The 22,608-nt window shown below is 31.6% G+C and overlaps 2 protein-coding genes and 1 non-coding gene across 3 annotated transcripts; all 3 read left to right on the forward strand.

Annotated features, from left to right (window-relative positions):
* The first annotated feature begins 4,226 nt into the window (after positions 1–4,226).
* LOC132064409 (ATP-citrate synthase alpha chain protein 3) lies at positions 4,227–9,855 on the forward strand. Its single transcript, XM_059457380.1, has 12 exons — positions 4,227–4,560; positions 5,257–5,433; positions 5,516–5,677; positions 5,844–5,924; positions 6,577–6,628; positions 6,935–7,049; positions 7,211–7,292; positions 7,944–8,039; positions 8,176–8,277; positions 8,370–8,486; positions 8,580–8,696; positions 9,643–9,855. The coding sequence occupies exons 1-12, from the start codon at positions 4,462–4,464 to the stop codon at positions 9,712–9,714; spliced, it is 1,272 nt and encodes a 423-aa protein (XP_059313363.1). The 5' UTR covers positions 4,227–4,461; the 3' UTR covers positions 9,715–9,855.
* Positions 9,856–16,857: 7,002 nt separating this feature from the next.
* On the forward strand, positions 16,858–18,574 carry LOC132062713 (peroxidase 5-like). The gene is made up of 2 exons (XM_059455235.1): positions 16,858–17,182; positions 17,591–18,574. Exons 1-2 carry the CDS (start codon positions 16,958–16,960, stop codon positions 18,359–18,361), a joined length of 996 nt encoding a protein of 331 aa, XP_059311218.1. The 5' UTR covers positions 16,858–16,957; the 3' UTR covers positions 18,362–18,574.
* Positions 18,575–21,297: 2,723 nt separating this feature from the next.
* On the forward strand, positions 21,298–21,370 carry TRNAF-GAA (transfer RNA phenylalanine (anticodon GAA)). Its single transcript has one exon. It is a non-coding gene; the product is annotated as a tRNA-Phe (tRNA).
* The last annotated feature ends 1,238 nt before the right edge of the window (positions 21,371–22,608 follow it).

The raw sequence follows: 22,608 nt of genomic DNA on the forward strand, positions 1-22,608 counted from the left end.
GAACATGGAGGAGGTGGGACATAATGGTGAAAAGTAGTGGGGGAACTACATGGAAATCCACATTAATATATTTCATAACAAAACTTCTAAATATCAAAAAATAATTATTGATTATTTTGTCTAGTGTGAAATATTTTTAAAGGGTAAAAAAGGCGAACAACATTTTGCTTAGGGCCTTCATGTAGTGTACGTGCACGTGCATATGACGTTGATCAATATATATATATATATATATATATATATATATATAGTAATTAGCGTTAAAATAAATATAATATTTATTTAAATGATTTTAAAATGTTATTACGTTGGCACAATAGCTAAATTTGGTATCTTCTGGATATGCAAGGATGATGAATCTAGTTAAATTAGGTTCACAATATTAATAAGAATACCTATTTTATTATATGAAATGCCAATATGCTATGTTGTATTTTACGTAGCTAACATTTTTTTATAAACAATATTTAGGTAAATTTGGTCTTTTTGTTTGACAAACAAAACAAATTTGGTCTTTTTGTTGTTGTCTCATTTTGTTGTTGACTTGATAATTGTTAAGCTTTCTCTTTGGTAAATTACCCTTCATCTTCTTTACATTTTAAAATTCGCTTTGTGTTGTGTTTATAAAAGAATAATGTCGATTATATTTAGTTTATCATGAGATACTTACTTTTATCGAAAGTAATCTTTTCTAATCAATTTTGTTTTAAAACAAATGAGATATAAATCATTTTATATTTGAATTAATTTTGAATTTAAAATTTAGCAAAATCACGTCCTTATAGCGTAAATAAATTTAAGGGCAAGAAAAATGTACTTATCGAAACTTTATTACCAAACATTCAACGGCTTATTATCAGTTTTTCAATGCTGTTATCCAAACACGTAGCTATTTATTTATTAAATCGACTTCAACACTTGAAAGTGCTTTTCTGCACTTAATACTTGTCATTTGATTGAAATGAGCTAATTCAAATGAGCTTGTATTCCTTAATATTAGAAAAATAACAATTTATATTGGTAAAATCTTACTTGATATTAAATTACTAAATATTAAAAGTTTTACCTAGTTTAAATAATGAAATGTTTAATGGCTAATACTTTAATTAATTAAAATTCTTGCACATTAGAAAAATATTATATGACAATCTTGTTATTGTGAAATTCTTTTTAAAGAGTATGATTTAAAATTTTAAATCTTCTCAAGGATAAAGATGTTGTTATATTTTATATGAGTATTTTTAATGTATCAACATCTTATTAGTCTTCCTATTTATCAACAATTTATTGTATAACTGTTTAAGTACCAAGGACTGCGATAATTGTTACGGTTCACTTTTACGCGAGGTATAAAAGCTACTTCATAATTGTGGATTCTTTTTGGGTTTATTTATTTTTAGAGTCGCCACCTCATTTGTTTATAGAAAATTAGGAAACCAATTTTAAAGGTTTATTTTAAGTAAAACAAAAATAAAATCTTTTAGTACTAGAGTTTGGGTAAGGGTTTAGGTGATTCCCCGGGGAAGGTGTTAGGCACCCCAGTATTAAGAATCCGTAGAATGCAGTTGACCCCCGAATTTCAAAATGTGATTTTAGTAATTATTTGCTTAAAATCTGTTTAAAATTGTATATATGAAGTCATGGCATATCAAAATAGTCTTTTTTTTATTTTTTTTTATTTTTAAATAAAGGTCCCCTTTGTTTTTTCCAAGAGAGAAGAGTCTTATTCGAAATGCGAATAAGGTTTGAGTGACTTATTCTACTTTCCGGACCAAAAACACACTTAAGGTTTCCTCATCTTTCTAAATCATTCATGCAAACTCAGCCTTAATATGCTTATTCAAATATTAAATCACTACTTCAAAGACCTCATTGATCACTTTTCTTAATCAGACTAGCAATGATTAGTTCATTTTACACCTTTACTGCCTTTCATCTAATCAAACAACTGTTTAAAAAAGGAAATTGGAGTTTTTCATCTCGTAATTAGACGGGCTTTTCTAACCCCAATAAAATTTTAATTCATATCTTCATGATTACGATCTTTTTTTTGAGCGGATTGTCGTTCATTTGGGATGTTCTTTAATTTTGCTCTTCAAATGGCATTTTAAGTTTTGCTTTTCGCGAGAATTTTAATGTGGTTCGAACAAATTTCAAGAAAATAAAAATAGCAAGGCAGAATTTTCGTAAATTTGCAAATCTGTCCATGCAAATTCTGTTGGGGCCTTAAGTGCAAAAGTTAAAGACCACCCCCAGCCAATGGGCAATCCCCGCAAATTGCCCGATTACGATTAAGATTGGACTCTAGACTATCTAGATTAATACAAACAATATATTTTAGGGGTTATTATAATTTTATCCCGACTTAACTTAATTTTTAAGGGCATAAAAGTCGATCAACATTTAACGGATATTTTCGTCGTTCAACATTTGGCGAAAATTATTCGTGCTTTTAATATATGTAGAAGATGTAGATATTACTACTACTGTATATATAAGAGAGAATATCAACTTTTTGTAGTCCTCACATGATTTTTTTTGGTCTTTTTTCACCCTAATTGAAGTTTTTATGACTTTGTGAATACTCACACATTTTGGTAAATTTTGAGAACGTAAGGACTTTTTTTATGCCACTGAAAATGACGATGTCATGGAAAATGTTATAGTGCCCTCACAAAGTATACTCATACATATTTTAGTCTTTTACTGAGAAATATTATTAAACTTGTTTTAAATTATATTTATCTTTAAGAATTTATTATAGACACTTAAAAATTATCCTGTCATTCAAATTCTATCTTAATATAGGCTTAATTATTGAACTAAAATATTATTCTTATAATACTATTTATTATTGTTGATGTTATTTACCAATTATTATTTATTATTTTAAATTTTTATCCGTCTAGTTAAAGGTAAAGTTTTTTTTTTATTTCTCTCGTAATTTTGCGTCGCAGATGTTGGCCAATGTTGACCAAAATAACTAATTAAGAAAGATTTCACTTAAGGTAGGAATAAGTTTTAAATTAAAAGAATACATACAAATAAACTTATATCATTGTTAAATACTTTAAAAATGTATCAAAAATGTAAATTATAGTCCTTTCGTCTTAATCGAAAATGAACTCCAAAGTAAGGTAGTTAATTAGTTAAGTTTTACGTGTGCATACTTCTAACATAAAATTTATCTAATAAATTACCATATTAAAAGTGGAACTATAAAATATAATTTTTATATATATTCTGAATATGTTTGAAAAAATATTGTAGCTAAAGATAATACAATTTGATCTCCAAACAGTAACAATAGTAGGCAATTACAAAAAGTATATTTACTAATTTTTTTAATATGAAAATATTTTGCAAAATACCGGATAACCAATGTCTTATATAATTTAGGACAAAATAGTTCAGTTCAACATGAGAAGTTATTACAATGTAGATTTCATAAAATGGTTCATTAAATTAAGAAAAAGGAAAAATGTTGTTTTTTAATTTGCATCTTTTGGAAGGAAAAAGAAAGCTTAAAGTAAGAACAATTTAATTATTGACTTTTCAGTATTTTTTTGTGTGATTTAATTTGAAAGAACATCTACAAAAATATCTTGAAATATCAAAACTTTTAATTATTTATATTTATTTATAAGTTAGCTTTATTGATTTCATCATACATTAACTTTATTGATTTCATCAAACAACAATATTTTTGCATTATATTTTTAGCGTTAATTGAATACTGTAATATGTTTTGGTAAAAAATAAGTTTGCCAATATGAGTTCAATTTAAAGAAACAAATTAGATTAATTTAACATATGAAAAGCTCAATTTGAATCATCGGGGACTTTAAGTAAAATAGAAATTAGAAGAGCTTTCAATTGTTTGATTTCTAATATATAAACTAAAAAAAAAAAAGTTTTCCTTTAACTTTCAGATACGTTTTTATACTTTAATATTTTAAAAGTCTTTTGAAAGTATCAAATTGATATTAAGAAATAAAGAAGCAAGAGTAGAAAAAATTTGAAAATATCTACAAATTAAATTTTTAATGTGGATAAGCCCGGCCAAATGATCACACTAATAGAATATAGATGGCGATACATTCTAGGAAAGCACATGAACAAATAAACAAAGTTGAGTGGGCAACAATAACATTATTATTAACAAGAGATTATAGGTGGATTATTATAGAATGAACCAACAAAATTCTTCCCTAATGACAAAACGGCCAACTACCTACTCCCCTGTCGGGCCCCACATCTGCTTTACTCACTAGTTGTTGCCTGTTTGGTCAGAAATACCATAATTCTTCCCTCCTATTTAGCTAAAATAATAATTCCCTAATTTTCCTATATCAGATCGTTGTTTTTTTCTAACTCAATTATATACCCACCAAGTGTTTGTATAATTGTGTAAGAGAGACTAGTTCTTTGTTTGGATTGTAAAAAAAACAGAGTAATATTATGGCAAGAAAGAAGATCAGAGAGTATGATTCCAAAAGGCTTCTTAAAGAGCATTTGAAACGCCTTGCTGGCATCGATCTTCAGATCTGCTCTGCTCAAGTACTCTTTTTTTGCTTTACTATTCATATATAACTATGTTGTTGATCTGTTACTCTCCAATTGTAATTGAAATTTTGGTTGCGAGTTTTTTTCTTTATTTCTGCGAATGGGTTTTCTTTATTTTTCTTATTCTTTATTTTTATGTAATTCTGGCTGTTAAAGTTGAATTATTGATGAACACATTGTAGTTGTGAAGTTCTCTAGAGGGCATGATGTATTTTCCATAGCAAAAGAATGATCCTTTTGTTTGTGTGGCTGAGCTAGGGGGTTCGCCGCAAAATTACACTGTATATTCGAGGTCAAAATTATTCATTCATGTATATATATTAGATGTTGAATCCAATTGGCTTCTTCGTGTGCTAACTTTTTTATAATTTGAATTCGCTTAGTGAAAATCTGGGTTCCGCTACTGCTTTGTGGAAGCTTTTGTTGACTGGACAATCGTACTTTGGAAGAATATTCATATTAGGCACCTCTTAAGTCCTTTAATAAAAATGAGTACCACTTTACAATCTGAAAGAAATTTGATGTGCATTTGTGTTTGGTACAATGGAAAATACTTTACATGAAAAAGTGATATTTTGGTTACGAAAATTGTTTTCCAAGGTGATCGTTTGGAATATTTAAGATCGTTTCTCGTCATTTTCCAGATCATTTTTCTTGTCAGAGCTCTCAGGTTCATTTGGTTTTTGGTAGGTGACAGAATCTACAGATTTTACTGAGTTAACAAACAAAGAACCTTGGCTTTCATCAACAAAGTTGGTTGTAAAACCAGACATGCTTTTTGGGAAGCGTGGAAAGAGTGGCTTGGTAGCATTGGATTTGGATCTAGCAGGAGTTGCTGAGTTTGTAAAAGCACGACTTGGCGTGGAGGTCAGCAGAGGGTTTAAGTGTTTTGAAATGTTTTACTGCTTCTTATGTGTTATAGTCATCTTACATGTGAATTTGTTTCTAGGTTGAAATGGGTGGCTGCAAGGCACCTATAACAACATTTATTGTTGAACCATTTGTTCCCCATCACCATGAATATTACCTTTCCATAGTCTCTGAAAGGTTGGGGTGCACAATTAGCTTTTCAGAATGTGGAGGCATTGAGATTGAAGAGAACTGGGACAAGGTTAGTTGGTACAGGAAGTTTACTCTTTTTGCTCCTCTAACAACTATTTATTAGGTTTATTTTTTCTGGCAAAATTGGTTAACCTATTTATTCTGGTAATATCCAGAAAGTTAAGTAATTTTCCCCCATGTAATAACCAGATTTTACTCGTGTCTCTCATATACAGGTCAAGACAATATTCCTTCCAACAGAAAAACCAATGACCCTAGAGGCGTGTGCTCCGCTGATTGCTACTCTGCCCTTGGAGGTGATGTAAAATTTTTGTTTTTGTTTTATCCTTTTAGTCATTGACCTTGATTAAGCCAAGATGAGTCAGACTGTAATAGCCGAAAAGGTTTTCTAAGCGCAAAGTCTTGGATAACAACCATTAAAAAGCGTGCTATATTGTGCATCGCTGGTAATTCTTGAGGATAATTATTTTAGGTTGTATCCATGTGTATCTGTCATTTCTGATATTCATTCTGTTATGTTAGAGCCTGTTTGGATGGGGCAAAAAGCGAATAAGCTGGAAACAACTTATTAGTTAAAAAATAAGTTGGGGTAGCCCAACTTATTTTTTTTGGCTTATAAGTTGTTTTTAGCTTATAAGTCGCTTTTAGATGTTTTAAGCCAACCGGGCCCAATTAATTTTTTGGGCTTATTTTAAGCACAAAATGATTTTAAGCTGGCCAGCCAAACACTAAAAAAGCTGAAAACAGCTTATAAGCTGGCCAGCCAAACACTCAAAAAAGCTGAAAACAGCTTATAAGCAACTTATAAGCCAATCCAAACGGGCTCTAGTCTACTTATTACTGCACTTTCACTTCTGTAGTAATAGATCTTTTGATTGAAAGATTAAAACACTTGACTACTTCTCATCAACCTTCGTGATACTTGACCTAAGTTTCTGGTTGACTCAGGTACGGGGAACAATTGGCAATTTCCTAATGGGTGTTTTTAATGTGTTTCAAGGTATGCCATGCTTTATGATGAATACATGTTTATAATATGGATTTGTGTTCTGCTTTTCTTTCTTTTTTTAATCTTTTGGTGCTATATTTTAGATAAATGCTGGTGACTATACATCAAAACTTAATTTATTTTATTGTTAAAAGCTGATGAAGAGGAAAATAAACTTGCTTTTGGTTTATGTTAAACGAGACTGTTCTTAAAAGCTAGTTTTTTCATTATATTGATATTTTTTTTTTGACATCATTATTTCCAAATATTATTTCATTGATTGTGCAACGTTGTCGCTTTGTCTTTGATATTACCCAGATCTTGATTTTAGTTTCATTGAGATGAACCCTTTTACACTTGTAAATGGGGAGCCATACCCATTGGATATGAGGGGAGAGTTGGATGACACAGCAGCCTTCAAAAATTTTAAGAAGTATGTGTTTCACTAGTTCTCCACATGTTGAAGTGCCTATTCTTTTTTTTTTTTCCCCCTCTTGGGAAGGCGTCTGGAAGACAGATTAAACGTAGTGACTTTTGTAATTTCCAGATTTATTAAACAGTTTGCTATTGTCTCATCCCTCTATGACTTTTCAGGTGGGGAAGCATCGAGTTTCCTCTGCCCTTTGGAAGAGTTTTGAGCTCTACCGAAAACTTCATTCACTCTTTGGATGAGAAAGTAAGTTCAATTATTTGTTTTCGCCAAGGGTGTTTTGATGCTGGAGTATCAGCTTGACTTGTTTATTCTTATCGAAATGATTTTGTTAGGGAAGAAATATTTCTTGGATTTACTTTCATGAACTATTCTGGATACTGAACTACTGGAGGAACTTTATGCATTGCTTTAGAGACTCCATTATAGTCCAAGAAAATTGTGTCCTTAAACAGTGTTGGATGGTTTAGCAGTGATACTTTTCCATTATTCACCCTTTACTCTGTGCTGGGTGCATGATATCATACGGACTTGCAGGCTGGGGGTGGGTAGGTTTGAGAAGTCATCTTTTATGAGATCCTGTTTGAAATTCTAACTCTTGAATGTTTCTGAAGGTAAAAAAGATTTATCCTTGAACCTTGGAGGCAGGCTATCGCTCCTGCCCACCTGTAAATTTGTTAATATCAATTGACACTACAAGCTATTAAAAACATTAGATCTTATCATCTTAATGATGGCTTGATCCCCGTTATCATACAGTGTTTGAACTACCTGGCGATCATGCTTTTCAATAATTCTTGAGTTTTCTGGTCTTTCTAATGATACTTACTCTTCTGGAATTGGAGCATAATATCTGCAGTCTTTCATTTAATTCTGTTTTGTCTCGACATCTTGCAGACTAGTGCCTCCTTAAAATTTACCGTTTTGAACCCAAAAGGTCGTATCTGGACAATGGTGGCTGGAGGTGGTGCAAGCGTTATATATGCTGATACAGTGAGTATATTCAGAACTTGCGATGCAACAACTTGATGCGAGGAAGCATTATCTATCTTGTCATTATTCCTCTTGCATGCAATGTCAACATCTATAGCTCACTGTTTATATACTCTGTTTTTGATATCTTAACCAGGTAGGGGATTTAGGCTATGCCTCTGAGCTTGGTAACTATGCCGAGTATAGTGGAGCTCCAAATGAAGAGGAGGTTCTGCAATATGCTCGAGTAGTTCTAGATGTATGAACTTGACTCTTCTCTGAACTGTCAATATGCCCATGTGGCGTTCGTCCTGTTTTAACCTAACAAGTGTTCGCTTTGATGTTTTACAGTGTGCTACTGCTAATCCTGATGGACGTAAGAGAGCTCTCATTGTTGGAGGTGGTATTGCTAACTTCACCGATGTTGCTGCTACTTTCAATGGGATTATTCGGGCTCTCAGGGAGAAGGTTGGCTGTGCATTATTATTTAGACTAGAAGTTGTTTAGTTTCCCTAAAGATTAAAGGCAGTAACACCATATTTTTCCTTTAAAACTGAACAGGAAGCCAAGCTAAAAGCAGCTAGAATGCATATCTATGTACGAAGAGGTGGTCCAAATTATCAGACGGGTCTGGCAAAAATGCGTGCCCTAGGAGAGGAACTTGGAGTTCCCCTTGAGGTATGAATCACACTTGGCCCTTATTATAGGGTGACTCTGATTACAGTCCCCGAATTTCAAACATAACATGTAATCCTTTTAACAAATTTTAACTCGCATCCCGAAAACTTCTCACAGAATGGAAAAAATAACAATGGAAAACTGAAACTTCTTTTGCTGGAGTATTGACATGAAATCTAGTGCTTGTAATATAAATTGAATGACTAACAAATCAAGTCTTCAATGCTCGTTGCTCAGTATTTCTACCAATCAGAAGGAAACGGATGTTTGAAAAAAGTTTTATGTGCCAATGGAACTTGAGGATTAAAGTTGTACTAACCTATGTTGCTTGGATATGGGTGTGGATCTAGAGGTTGGATTCATCATCATATAAATTCAGGGGTAGAGGCGTAGAGCTAATGAATATATTACAATAATGTAGATGACAATTAGGTATTTAAGATTGTTGAAAAATAACTTATATTTTAATCAAGAATGTAATTTTGACTCGTTTCCTACTTAATTAAATGGCGAACAATTGTTGTGTAGTTACAACTTGATTTTTTTAATTTTAATTAAATGTTTCGGTGCTGGGATATGGCTTGCATTTTAGGAGAGGATCCTCCATGGTGAGACAGCATTTTTGGAGGATCTGAGCAACATAGATACTAACCATATGACACAAAAGAGATGTAACTCTGCATCTCTGCTGTCCATCTGAATATGCTTTTATTTGATTTTAGGCATTCATTTTTTCTTGTTGCATCTTCCCAACTACTCATATTATTCTGATGTTTGGGGTCAGAAATCTAGACTACAACAGGTTCCAGTTTGAATCTAGGAACATGAACGCCCAAAGATGCTCTTACCTGCATTGTAAATACAATATGTGCCTACTTCCAAGATTTTCAGATCCGAGGAAAGTCAGTGATAATATATATAATTGGTGTTTATGCTGCTATTGCAGGTTTATGGACCAGAGGCTACAATGACGGGCATTTGCAAACGGGCAATTGATTGCATTATGTCTGAAGCATAAATGTGAAATCAGAAGAAACTTTTGTTGCATTCTTGAAATTTTCTGGAATTAAGAAGAAACTTTGTTGGATTTTTCATTTGCCTTCTGATATTGTTTTGTTCAAATTGGGACCTTGGAGAATAATTGAGATCCTTTTGTGTTCTATTCAGTTGAATTTTATAGTGAAAAATCTGGTTATGTAGTACCAGAGTCCATACGTGAAACTGCACAAAAGCCCTGTGCGTGGTCAAGCAAACACATTCCTTAAACTAGCAAGTGCAGACTTTCAAATTCTTAAGCAATTAGGCAATGTATACTATCGATTGGCAGTTGGTTTCTCATACTAAGGTAAAAGATGTGCAATTTAAATGGGAAAGAAAATACGGAACAAATAAATTTGTACCTTTTGGAACAATGTAATTCAACAACAGTAAATACAGTGACTTATAGCCTGTTTGGCCAAGTTTATTTTTCCCCTAAAAGTACTTATTTTTTCAATAAGTGCTTATTTTAAAAAAAGTGAGGTGTTTGGCCAAAGCTTTTGAGAGAAAATAAGTGCTTTTGGAGAGTAGCAGAAGCAGTTTTTAAGAAGCTAAAAAAAAATAGCTTTTGCCTAAAAGTAATTTTTTGAAAAGTACTTTTGAGAAAAATACACATAGAAGCACTTTTTAAAAGCTTGGCCAAACACTAATTACTGCTCAAAAGTACTTTTTAAATTAATTGGCCAAACACAAACTGCTTTTAGCCAAAAGTACTTTTTTGAAAAGTACTTTTTAAAATAAGCTGTTTTTAGAAGCTTGGCCAAACAAGCTATTAATAATTGTATATACACAAATTCAGATTCAGACTATTGGCTTGAATTATATTATGAAAAAGGCCATTGTAATATGATTTCGATAATTGACCTACGTATGCAAACTAATATAAAAGAAGTTATAACAACTTTTAAGAGAATAATCTTCCCCTAAACAAATTTCTTTTAACGACTAAACCGTGAATGTTATTGTGTTATGCGCGGGGGGAAAGAATCTTCAATTTATGAAAGTCTAGAATTATTTCCTCCACGAAAGGGTTATTCAATTATGGAATATTTATTTGGGAAAACTAAAAAATAATTATGGTAAAATCTAAATAAGGTAGCAAAAATGCGCAAAAAACCTAACAATGTAGTGCCACAATCCACACGTGAAACTGCACGAAAGCATGTGCGTGTTCAAGCAAACACATTCCTTAAACTAGCTATTGCAACCGACTTCAGTTTCGGAAACTTTTTTGGTAATGTATTTACTATTTATATATTTAGAAACCTTCATAGAAGTACTATACATCAATATAATTATTTGAAATATATTTGAAACAGAAAGAACAAACTATGTGCTGTTATGGTGCAACTCATTATTTTGGAAAATATTTAGGTTTATATGCATTCGAAAGGTTTTTTCCCTTTTTACAAATATAGCATGGCTCTATATATACGAGTCCCATTGCAACCGTAAAACTACTCTCTAAGTTTTTTCACTGATTCTTTCAATTTCTAACTCCTAGCAATGGCTACAAGACTAGTTCACATCTCATTCACAGTAGTAGTTGTAACAACGCTACTATTAACTTTCCCTTCCACCACCCTCTCGGCCACCAGAAATAGTACCACTACTCCCACAACAACATTAACGTCTCATTCGACTTCCATTAATGTTGAAGTCCCAAAACAGGTCAACAATAATAGTATCCCAACAGGAGGAACGTGGGTTTACGTTGCTAATTGTAGTGAACAAGGGTGTCCTCCACCGCCCTCCAAACACACAACTTCAAAGCATATTGATGCACTAGTTGTTTTATTTTATGTGCTTGGGGCTCTAGTTCTTGCAGGTGTGATGTATTGTGTGCTGTGGTGTGTGTGTGGTGCAATGATGGTTTGAATTTTGATTAAGTATTATGAAAATAAAATTCATGGTTCATTTGGCTCGGAAAATTTTGTAATGGAACAATATGCAAGCACATTGCTTAAGTTAGCAAGTAGCACTATTTGTATTCAGTTTACTTACGCATTATATATCATTTATTAATTTTGGTAAGCATGGGTAGCCCCAATTTGTAGAAGAAAATTCAATAGCCCCTTGAGCTTGAGGTTTTCCTTCACTTGGAAGAAGAAGTAGAAAACGAAATAAATATAGTGATAATTTGTTTCTTCCCCGCCCTAGTAAATAGGAGAGAAAATCAAATTTAATTCTTCGAATTTTATAACAACTTCCCGTTGTTTCATGCGATGGCAATTAAGGAGTATAAATTTGTGATTATGGGTCTTGTAGTTTGGAATATTTGGAGTAATTTCCCACCTCAAATAGTTTGGACAAAGAAAGCCTTTTGATATACAATAATAATGTTAGTGAAATCCTTCTCCCGCAACCATCATCATCAAGTGCTTCCCTTAACTTGTTATTTTCAATTTTTCCAAAACAATAGAGATTTTTTTTGTTTCGTTTAGAAGTACAATGTCATGTCATATAAATTAAGTGCGTAGCTTACGATATAATATCGTCTTTATGATATAAACTAAGTAGCGTATGGTAGAACGAAACGCTTCACGTTTGACGAGACATTATTAATTAAACACAAGGTGTTGTGTATGGTTTCCAGGCTTATTTGGAGTATGTTCTTCTGTTTTATTTTCAGAATAAACACTCTAAAAGTGATGAAAACTTGAGAATTCTTGACTCTTTATTGGCTTTAATTTATTCCTAGTGTATGTACAGGATTATACTTTGGTAAAAGGCTCGATCCAAAGATTATAACCTGCAAACTTATGCCAAGTTCTTATATCAGTAAATTTGGGTTATTAATCAACCGTTCATGATGAGGTTGTGTTAGTTCCCAAGTAACCAAGAATTTCTGATGCTAAACTAGTATGCATGTTTAAAATTTGATTTAGAGAAACGAAAAAAAAGAAGTAGAATATTTAAGTGCTGGCTTTCATATTAAAGGTCAATGGAAGTGGGTTCACCTAAATTGTTCCAAAAATCAAAAAAAATTGTTTGCTTAATCCAGACTTACGTATAGGAGTATTAAAACTACCCCCACTAGTGTAAAGCTGCAGGTCAGTTACTTGGTTGAACAGCCTGTAGGCTGTACTGAATGATTTATATTGTTCTTACTCGTTAATAGAGACCTAACACACGGTCGTAAAAATACAAATACAACCAACAATAAATTAATTGCCTTTCTTGCATTTTTCTATCTTTTTTCTTCTTTTTGATTGTTGGTTCTTAGAGGTGCCTTGGCTTAGTAAAAACAATTCAATAATACTGACAGAAATGTATATTCTATATTAGAGGCAAATGGTAAATACATGTATTTAAGGGAACGTAATGGAGTCCGGCGCCAAAATGGCACCTTTTTGGACCTTGAAGACAAAAATGGTATGTCTTCTTTTTTTTTATACCAAAAGGGGCATTTCGTTGGTTATCCAACGAAATGTTAACCCCATTTAACATTTTCCGTCAAATGTAAAAAAATAAAAATAAAAAAAAATTGCATTTCGCCAGGTATGTAACGAAATGCAATTTTTTTTTTTTTTTATATTTCGCTAGGTTACTTGCGAAATGTAATTAATTTTTTTCTTTTTTTTTTTAAATCCACTTTTTCGTGTTTTTTTTTTTTTAAGTTTCCTAAAATAAAATTATGAAAATATAAATTTTTTAGGACACAAAAAAATCAATTTTCCCGATTTGTTGTTTCAGATATTTTAATTAATTAAAAAAAATCCAATTTTTCATTTCTTTTCAAAAGCGAGTTTAAAAAATGAGATTCATTTTTTCTGATTCTAAAAAAATCATTTTCCAGATTTTTTTAAAAAAAAATTGCCAATAATAAAATTTCATAATTTACATATTTTTTTAAAAAAAATTGTGTGAAAACTTTAGGTTTAAGTGTTTTATTTTTTAAGGTTTTGATTCAAGCGTGTTATTTTTTTAATCAAGACATAACTTTATTTTGAATATAAATCTAATTCAATTAGATAAAAACATAGTTAAAAGATATAGGAGAAAGAGTAGTTGTAAATTGGTAAAACTTTAAACAGTCATAACTTTGCGCTCAGATATCTGATTTATGCAATTTTGTTTTTTTGATTTTGCATATTTTTCCGAGATCTAGCGGGTAAACGCAAGGCGGTTTGGCGAAGCCGATTTTCTAGAAAACCTCTTTTTTCCCTTCCAGTTTTAATTTTCCCCCAAATTGGCGAGGAATTTTCAGTTTTCTTTACCTATAATATGATGATGCACAATAGACTTCAACATAAAAATTTCGGAGTAATCATTGTGAATGTCAATTTCACTTATGTGGGTTTCAATTTTTGAAAATAAAAATTTGACTAATTTTCTCGACATATAAAGTTCTAAAATAACCTTACAAAAATATAACACTTAAACCTAAAGTTTCCAAAACTACTGCAGTAAAATACTGCTTTATACAAAAAAATAATCTGTAACGTGTTTTTTTTTTAAGTTTCCTAAAATAAAATTATGAAAATATCAATTTTTACTGCAATTTTATTCTACTAGAGAAATACAAAAAAAAAAAAAAAAATTGCATTGCATTTCGTTACATATATAGCGAAATGCAATTTTTTTTTTTGCATTTCGCCATGCATATAACGAAATGCAATGCAATTTTTTATTTTTTATTTTAGTTAGAAAACCTAGCGAAATAAAAAAAAAAAAGAAAAAAAGAAATTGCATTGCATTTCGCCATGCAATGAACGAAATGCAATGCAATTTTTGCATTTCGTTCATTGCATGGCGAAATGCAATGCAATTTCTTTTTTTTTTTTTTTTTTTTTTAATTTCGCTAGGTTTTCTAACTAAAAATAAAATAAAAATTGCATTGCATTTCGTTATATGCATGGCGAAATGCAATAAAAAAATTGCATTTCGCTATGTATGTAACGAAATGCAATGCAATTTTTTTTTTTTTTTTTGTATTTCTCTAGTAGAATAAAATTGCAGTAAAAATTTATATTTTAATAATTTTACTTTAGGAAACTTAAAAAAAAAACACACGTTACAGATTATTTTTTGTATAAAGCAGTATTTTACTGCAGTAGTTTTGGAAACTTTAGGTTTAAGTGTTATATTTTTGTAAGGTTATTTTAGAACTTTATATGTCGAGAAAATTAGCACTTTATTTTCAAAAATTGAAACCCACATAAGTGAAATTGACATTCACCTGTTAATTTTTATGTTGAAGTCTATTGCGCATCATCATACATAGGTAAAGAAAATCAAAATTCCCCGCCAATTTGGGGGGGAAAATTAAACCGGAAGGGAAAAAGAGGTTTTCTAGAAAATCGGCCCGCCAAACCGTCGGCGTTTAGATCTCGGAAAAATATGCAAAATCAAAAACAAATTGCATAAATCAGATATCTGAGCGCAAAGTTATGACTGTTTAAAGTTTTACCAATTTACAACTACTCTTTCTCCTATATCTTTTAACTATGTTTTTATCTAATTGAATTAGATTTATATTCAAAATAAAGTTATGTCTTGATTAAAAAAATAACACGCTTGAATCAAAACCTTAAAAAAAAAACACTTAAACCTAAAGTTTTCACACAATTTTTTTTAAAAAATATGTAAATTCGAAATTTTATTATTGGCAATTTTTTTAAAAAAATCGAAAATGATTTTTTAGAATCGAAAAAATGAATCTCATTTTTTAAACCTGAAAAGAAATGAAAAATTGGATTTTTTAATTAATTAAAATATGCAAACAACAAATCGGAAAATTGATTTTTTTGTGTCCTAAAAATTTATATTTTCATAATTTTATTTTTAGGAAACTTAAAAAAAAAACACGAAAAAAAGTGGATTTAAAAAAAAAGGAAAAAAATTAATTACATTTCAAAAAGTAACCTAGCGAAAATAAAAAAAAAAATTGCATTTCGTTACATACCACTTTGCAATTTTTTTTTTTTTTTTTACATTTGACGAAAATGTTAAATGGGGTTAACATTTCGTTGATAACCAACGAAATGCCCCTTTTGGTATAAAAAAAGAAGACATACCATTTTGTCTTCAAGGTCCAAAAAGGTGCCATTTTGCGCGGACTCAAACGTAATGCCTGTTTCCTAGAAGTACCTCCGTAGGCATTCTCGGCATTCCATCCAAATGAGCAAACAAAGATCTTTTTTAATATGGAGTTTACCTGTTATTCACTTATAGTGTAAAACTTATTTATACAATGAGGCCACTTGGGGTCGCTTAACAAATGTTAGTACTAAGTCCATCCAAATTTAATTACATAGCGGTGTTTGATTGGGCACAGATTAATAGAAAAAAAGACTTAAAATTTATGGTTTACAAGTACTTCCTCCGTTCACTTTTACTTGTCCGTATTTTAAAGATACATTTTACTTTTACTTGTTACTTTTAGCATATCAAGAGAAGACGATTTCATTTAATCATGTTTTACACATAGTATTAATTACTCATTTCAAATTATTTTTCAAGTTCATTAAAAATATGCACATATGTGTATCTTGGTAAATTATGCACTTCATTTATTATTTCTTAAGGAGAGTGCAAAGTCCATAGTAGACAAGTAAAAGTGAACGGAGGGTGTAGTAGTAATAAATATTTGATGGTTATAAATTACTCTTTATTAAGGATAAAAATGACAAAATTTAAAGTTAAATTATTTCTACAATGAGTATGACATTATTTTCCAAACAGACTAACAAGAAAATTATGACATATAAATTGAAACAGAGAGAGAGTGTTCTAAATATTTACACTATGTATCCGTTATCTATCGGAGTTGGGAGATAATTTAATTAGCGAGTATTTTTTTTTTTTTTTTTTTTTTTTTTTTTTTAAATTATTGGGTAAAACTTAAGTTCAAACTTTGTTTAAAGATCGAAGAGATTAAAAATGATTAGCCTGGAATAGAGACCATTTCCCAGTCCCCACTTTAAGAATACTTCAAAACTTAATTAAAGAATTATTTTGAAGGCTTGAAGTTGAAGCTGCCATCTCCTAATTAAGAAGCAGTCGCTATATTGAAATTACGCGTTAGCTAGCTAGTTAGCTATCTTTACCAAGTAAAATCAAAGACTTTTGCTTCTATTTCTTTCCTATAAATACTGTATCCATCTCTTTAACACTTCATCAGTACATTCTAAGTTCTCCATTTCCTTAACTAGCAATTAAGAAACTATTACTCCACTGATTATCAACTCAGTAAATAATCTTTTCAAATCCCTCTTTGGATGATGAAGAGTGACGGAGCTAAATTGTCAACTTTATTGATCTTATTTTTCACTGTTTTAACATTGGCAAATGCTTCATTTGCATCTCTTAAGTTTGGTTACTACCATTCAAGTTGTCCACATGCAGAAGCCATTGTGAGAAAAGCAGTGAACAAAGCTGTGTCTCGTAACCCTGGCCTTGGCGCTGGCATCATCAGGATGCATTTCCATGACTGTTTTGTTAGGGTATGTTCTTGTAGTTATTTACTCCCTCAACAGTCTCAAATTATGTGAATGTGTTACTGTTTAAAACGTCAAACAATTCTTTTTTGTTAACTACAAATTTCTCAAACTCCTTTTTTGTCATTAGCAATATATGTGCCTATGTTGATAGTATTTTCGTGTCGCTTTTATAGTATAAATTTTATTTTGAAAATATTGAAGAAATTATATCTGATTAGTTCATAGTCAAAATTAAGTATTTTGACCCTCGTGCTCCAAACCCCTCACATAAATTGGAATGGAGGGAGCATATATTTGTATGGCTTTTTTATTTATTCCTTTTGCCAATTTTGAAGAAAAGAAATATGCGCGTTAGACTTAGTAAAAGGTTGGTTCAACTAACAATCTAACTTCAAATTTTATATAATTCAGGGATGTGATGCCTCAATCCTTTTGGATTCAACCCCAGAGAATCCAGCAGAGAAAGACAATCCAGCAAACAATCCGAGCTTACGAGGCTATGAAGTGATCGACGAGGCAAAAGCTGAACTAGAATCAATTTGCCCACAAACAGTTTCTTGCTCAGATATAATTGCATTTGCTGCAAGAGATAGTGCATTTAAGCTTGGAGGCATTAGATATTCAGTTCCAGCAGGTCGTCGAGACGGAAGAGTATCCATTAAAGATGAACCAAACGAACACCTTCCACCATTCACCTTAAATGCTAGAGAGCTTGAAGAAAATTTCGCGAAAAAAGGACTTTCTTTAGATGAAATGGTCACACTTTCTGGTGCACATTCTATTGGAAGAACTCATTGTTCTTCCTTTGCCGATAGACTTTACTCTTTCAATTCTACTCGCCCGCAAGATCCCACAATGGATCCTAGATTAGCAAAACAATTGAGGAAGAGATGTCCGAATCCTTTTGACTCTGGGGTTGATCCAACTCTTCCACTTGATGTTGTTACACCAAACAGGTTGGACAACAAGTACTATGTCAATTTGAAGAATAATAGGGGATTGTTAACCTCGGATCAGACGCTATGGAGTAGTCCTTCAACGGCTAGGATGGTAAGGAGTAACGCGATTCATGGTGCAAATTGGGCTCGTAATTTTGCAGCTGCGATGGTGAAAATGGGATCCATAGACGTTGTGAGTGGCATGCAGGGAGAGATCAGGAAGAACTGCAGGGTTGTGAATTAATTAATCGAGTGATTCTTTTCTTTTATCATTTTTGTTGATTTTTAATTGTATCATCACATTTTTTTTTCCATTTAATTTTCAATGTCAAGACAAGTGTAACTGATTCTTTCCAATTGTAATTTAAATTGATGTAAGAGATTTTGCTTATTTTCATGATAAAGATTGGACAACTTCCATTTATTTGATTAATAAAAGTGCAGAAAGTTTCTTTTAGCTGGCCTCAGAATTTTTCTTTCAGTTATCCGTAGATTGAAGACGCGAAAAGATGAAGAAAATAGAACCGAAGAAATCATGTTTATTATATTTGTAAGAAGATAAGGTTACAACTGCCTCCAATCAATTGCTAATTATTTAGATAAAAATTTATGAATAAATACAATTTTAAATCTTTTCTGTCATTTATTTTTTGCTTGAACAAAGATTTATTGATAACGGAAGGAAAGAGTAAAGTAACTTTGAAAACACGGAAGATGGCTATCATTTTGTGAAGTAGATGTACTTGTTCACATATCCATTTCCATTCTATAGTTAGTAGGTGTACTAATATTGAAAATTTATAATGTAATATGTCAGATTTTAAGAGTATTCGAAGAGTTTAAAAAGATTTTAGAAATTACTCCAACCATTGCTTTATCGTTTATTTAAGGAAAAATGCATAAAAACACTCTCAAACTTGTCCCGAAATATCAGTGACACACTTATACTTTATTGGGGTCCTATGACCCCCTAAACTATTTTAAATTGGAATATAGACACCCTTAAAATGACATACCCAGATCTTCATAGTGCAGTGTGTTTCACACGCCTATTTTATTTTATTTTTCACTTTTTTTAATACTTCCTCCCTTTCTTTCTTTCTTCTTCCACCATCTCCTTCAAACCCTACCAAACTATTAAATCAACATAACCTCATCTTCTTATTTTTTCGAACACCACTGAAAAGAAAAAGAACAATTACAAACTAATCTCTTAAAAGTTCAATTAAATAGCAGGTCCATCTATCATCTTCTTTCTCGGCTGGCATGGTTGGGGGAGATAACCCATTTGAAGACCTCATACAAATCATAAATTTGCACACACTAATGATATATGTAACATCTGAGATGTCAATTCATCTTGATTTTTCCTTTCAATCTCCCATAATTTGATTTTAGTGATAACTGGGTAGCACAATTAGATTAAATTTTAATGATGAATGAAATTTAAGAGCAAACTATCCACTTAGTTATACTTTGTATTATATTAATATAATATATAAGATCTTGAGAAATGATGAGGAAGGTGCTCGGAATTGTCTGGCAAGTTGAAGAAATTGAGAGGGTTCCCTTTTTTCTTTTGTATATGTTGTGTGTTTTTTGGGGAGAGATTTTGAAGGTGCTGGAAATGAAAAAGAATATTGCAGGTGAAAATAATGAAAAAAGGAGAAGAGAAAAGTTGCTGGAGGGGCGGTCAACTAATTGTTTGCCATGGTTGAGCTACGAAGGTGAAACAGAGGGGAAGGGGTTAAAGAGAGGAAATATCGATTAAATCAAATTAATTAATATAGTGTTCAATCAAGAATTGACATTTGTACCATCAATCAATTTTGACTATTTTTTTTGCCTCACACACGCCTATAAGAAAGTGAGCACACTTGATGTGCCACATCATCACTCAAGGATATATATTCCAGTTTAAAATAGTATAGGGGGGTTATCGGACCCCCGCAGAGTATAAGTGTGTCACTGATATTTCGGGGCAAGTTTGAGGGGGTTTTATGCCTTTACCCTTTATTTAATGTTTTTAGATACTTTAAAAAAAAAAAAAAAAAAAAAAAAAAAAAAAAAAAAAAAAAAAAAACTTGTAGCTGAAGGTAAGGATTAATTCACCCAAACTAGTTACATAATTTAGATCAACGATCTTTAGTTTCATTACCAATTCACCTCACCGCGTAACCCAAACTAAAAGACTACTACAAACTTTAGTACGTATAATTAGAAATCCATTAGCGCAAAAAAAGTAGGCAAAAACAGCCTGGATTACACAGCATGTGCCAATATGAACCCAATTGAGGTTAAAATACAAATAAAAACAATTAATTAGACGTAGTAGAATTTTTGTCCTTTATATTTTGGCTGCGAGGGATATTAAGTTGTATTTTAGCAACAGACATCAAGCCAAAAGGTGATTCGGAAATGATCTTATTGTCAATTTCAAAGAAGTTTGATAATGTCAATGGAACAAAATATAGAAAAAGAAAATAGATTAAGGAGGAGTTCCAAAAACAAGACTACTTCCCAGTTGCCACTTGCTACTCTAGAAACATTTCAAATATGGACGAATTATTTATATCTATTATTTCCTAAAAGCAGACATTTTTTAGACGAAGCATTAATTAGCTTTACATAGTAAATTCATAAAACTTCATATGTGGCCTTCCTGTATAACTATTACGCACATTCTCGTAGTTTTATCAATTCCTTCATAATTAATGTGAATGTATTGATAAAATACATCGAAAGAGAAGACTATTTGACCCAACACGCGACAAGCATAGAGTAGATCACAGTCAACTATTCAATTAGTCAATGTCAGTCAAATCAAAGATTAGCCAGTTCATTTTAGAATCAGCACCCGGTCCATCCCCTAACCATAACTAAATGACTTTTCTACCAAAGCTAATGCAGACTGGAATGATCCCTTATTTCTTCTTTTTTGCATCTCTTCCTGATTAACAAGATGAGCATAAGTAGTCTAAAAGGAATTTTCTGTTTCATGTAACTTTTGGTATGGCGAGACTTTTTAAGAATATAAAATAACTTCGAGATAAAATAGAAAATTGGACATGACTATTATCACAATATTTTATTTTACAGCTACAAATATTAAGTTTAATTTAGTATTCTAGTTCATTATACAATAGTGTAGTACTAAATAAGAAGATGAATAGGCATACAGCGGGGATAGCTCAGTTGGGAGAGCGTCAGACTGAAGATCTGAAGGTCACGTGTTCGATCCACGTTCACCGCATTTTCATATTTTTTGCCTTTTTAACCCAATTTGGGCTTGGACCTGAATTCCAGTTCCTCGGGCTTCCTGGGATTTTAACTCTTGTACTGTACTTCACAAAATGTGGAAGTTTTGCAGAGTAGCCTGTTATGACTCGTCATTTATCTTATACCTGGCTTTTATAATTTGTCGTTCATATATCACCTTAAAACATACGGTGTCTGAAATTATGTTTGACAAAACTAAATTTCAGACAAACTGTTTAAAGTTTACTATGAGCGGGTGAAGTAAGGTAAATATAAATGAAACTTTAACCATAAAATTGATTGAAAGAAATGGATCTCGATATTAACTCAATCCCGAAAGCTAGCTCATGAGGGGAGGATTGCTAAAATCTTATAAAGGACACCATGTACCTTTAACCCACCAATGTGGGACTCTTCAACAAACTTCAAACATCATATGTCTAAAATTATCCCAAAGTAGATACACATACAAATATAATTAAATGAAAAAGTAGACACTCATCAAATAAAAGCGTCAAAGTCGGATATATGTTCCCTTGCCCCTATCCAATTTGAGCATATCTGCATCAGTTTATAAAATAGGCCTTTAATTTTTTCGTAGTAAGTACAATTGGAAGTGGACTATGCAGGCACATAAGAAACGTTTTTCACAATTTGGTTTGTCATATTTTCTGCAACCCCGAAAGCTTGGAAGTGTTATCGCCATCAACCTCCCATCTTTCTCATATTGGTGTTTTTGTAAGTTAATTTCCTAACTGGTCACCCATATTTTAGGAATTGCCTCCTAAAATCACTTTTGTTTCTTTTAGGACTAAAGTATCATCCAACTATCCCTATTTTCCTCAAAATATACTAAACACCACAAAATCCTTCTTCTCTCTTAAGTGGCATGTCATGTCACATTAAAATTTTATTTCTAATGGGCCGTGTCTAGTTCATTTAAAAAAATGGATAGCTTTATTTTTTTAAAGTCACGGTGATATACCTTTTTTAAAACGAACCAGACCCGACCCATCAGAAAAAAAAATTACTATGTGGCTTTAGAAAAGTATGTCTACTAAAAAAAATGGGTAGAATTTTTTTTAAAGTCACGTGGCATTTTTTTTAATTAAAAAATAACCTAATGATTTATTTTTTTTAAAACTCCGTCGGCGAAAAGGGTATTTGCATCATTTTATAATGGCAGGGTATATTTGCACCATTTTGTAACCGTAGGGGTATATATATCCACTT

This window comes from Lycium ferocissimum, chromosome 7 (genome assembly GCF_029784015.1).
Source record: "Lycium ferocissimum isolate CSIRO_LF1 chromosome 7, AGI_CSIRO_Lferr_CH_V1, whole genome shotgun sequence".
NCBI classification, from domain to species: domain Eukaryota; kingdom Viridiplantae; phylum Streptophyta; class Magnoliopsida; order Solanales; family Solanaceae; genus Lycium; species Lycium ferocissimum.

What these genes read in the sequence shown, in the direction of transcription:
- LOC132064409 (XM_059457380.1), top strand. Translation starts at nt 4,462, where the DNA reads ATGGCAAGAAAGAAGATCAGAGAGTATGATTCCAAAAGGCTTCTTAAA. An exon ending in TTCACTCTTTGGATGAGAAA is followed by an intron (nt 7,293 to 7,943) that starts GTAAGTTCAATT and finishes GACATCTTGCAG; the next exon opens with ACTAGTGCCTCCTTAAAATT. An exon ending in TTCGGGCTCTCAGGGAGAAG is followed by an intron (nt 8,487 to 8,579) that starts GTTGGCTGTGCA and finishes AAAACTGAACAG; the next exon opens with GAAGCCAAGCTAAAAGCAGC.
- LOC132062713 (XM_059455235.1), top strand. Translation starts at nt 16,958, where the DNA reads ATGATGAAGAGTGACGGAGCTAAATTGTCAACTTTATTGATCTTATTT. An exon ending in TCCATGACTGTTTTGTTAGG is followed by an intron (nt 17,183 to 17,590) that starts GTATGTTCTTGT and finishes TATATAATTCAG; the next exon opens with GGATGTGATGCCTCAATCCT.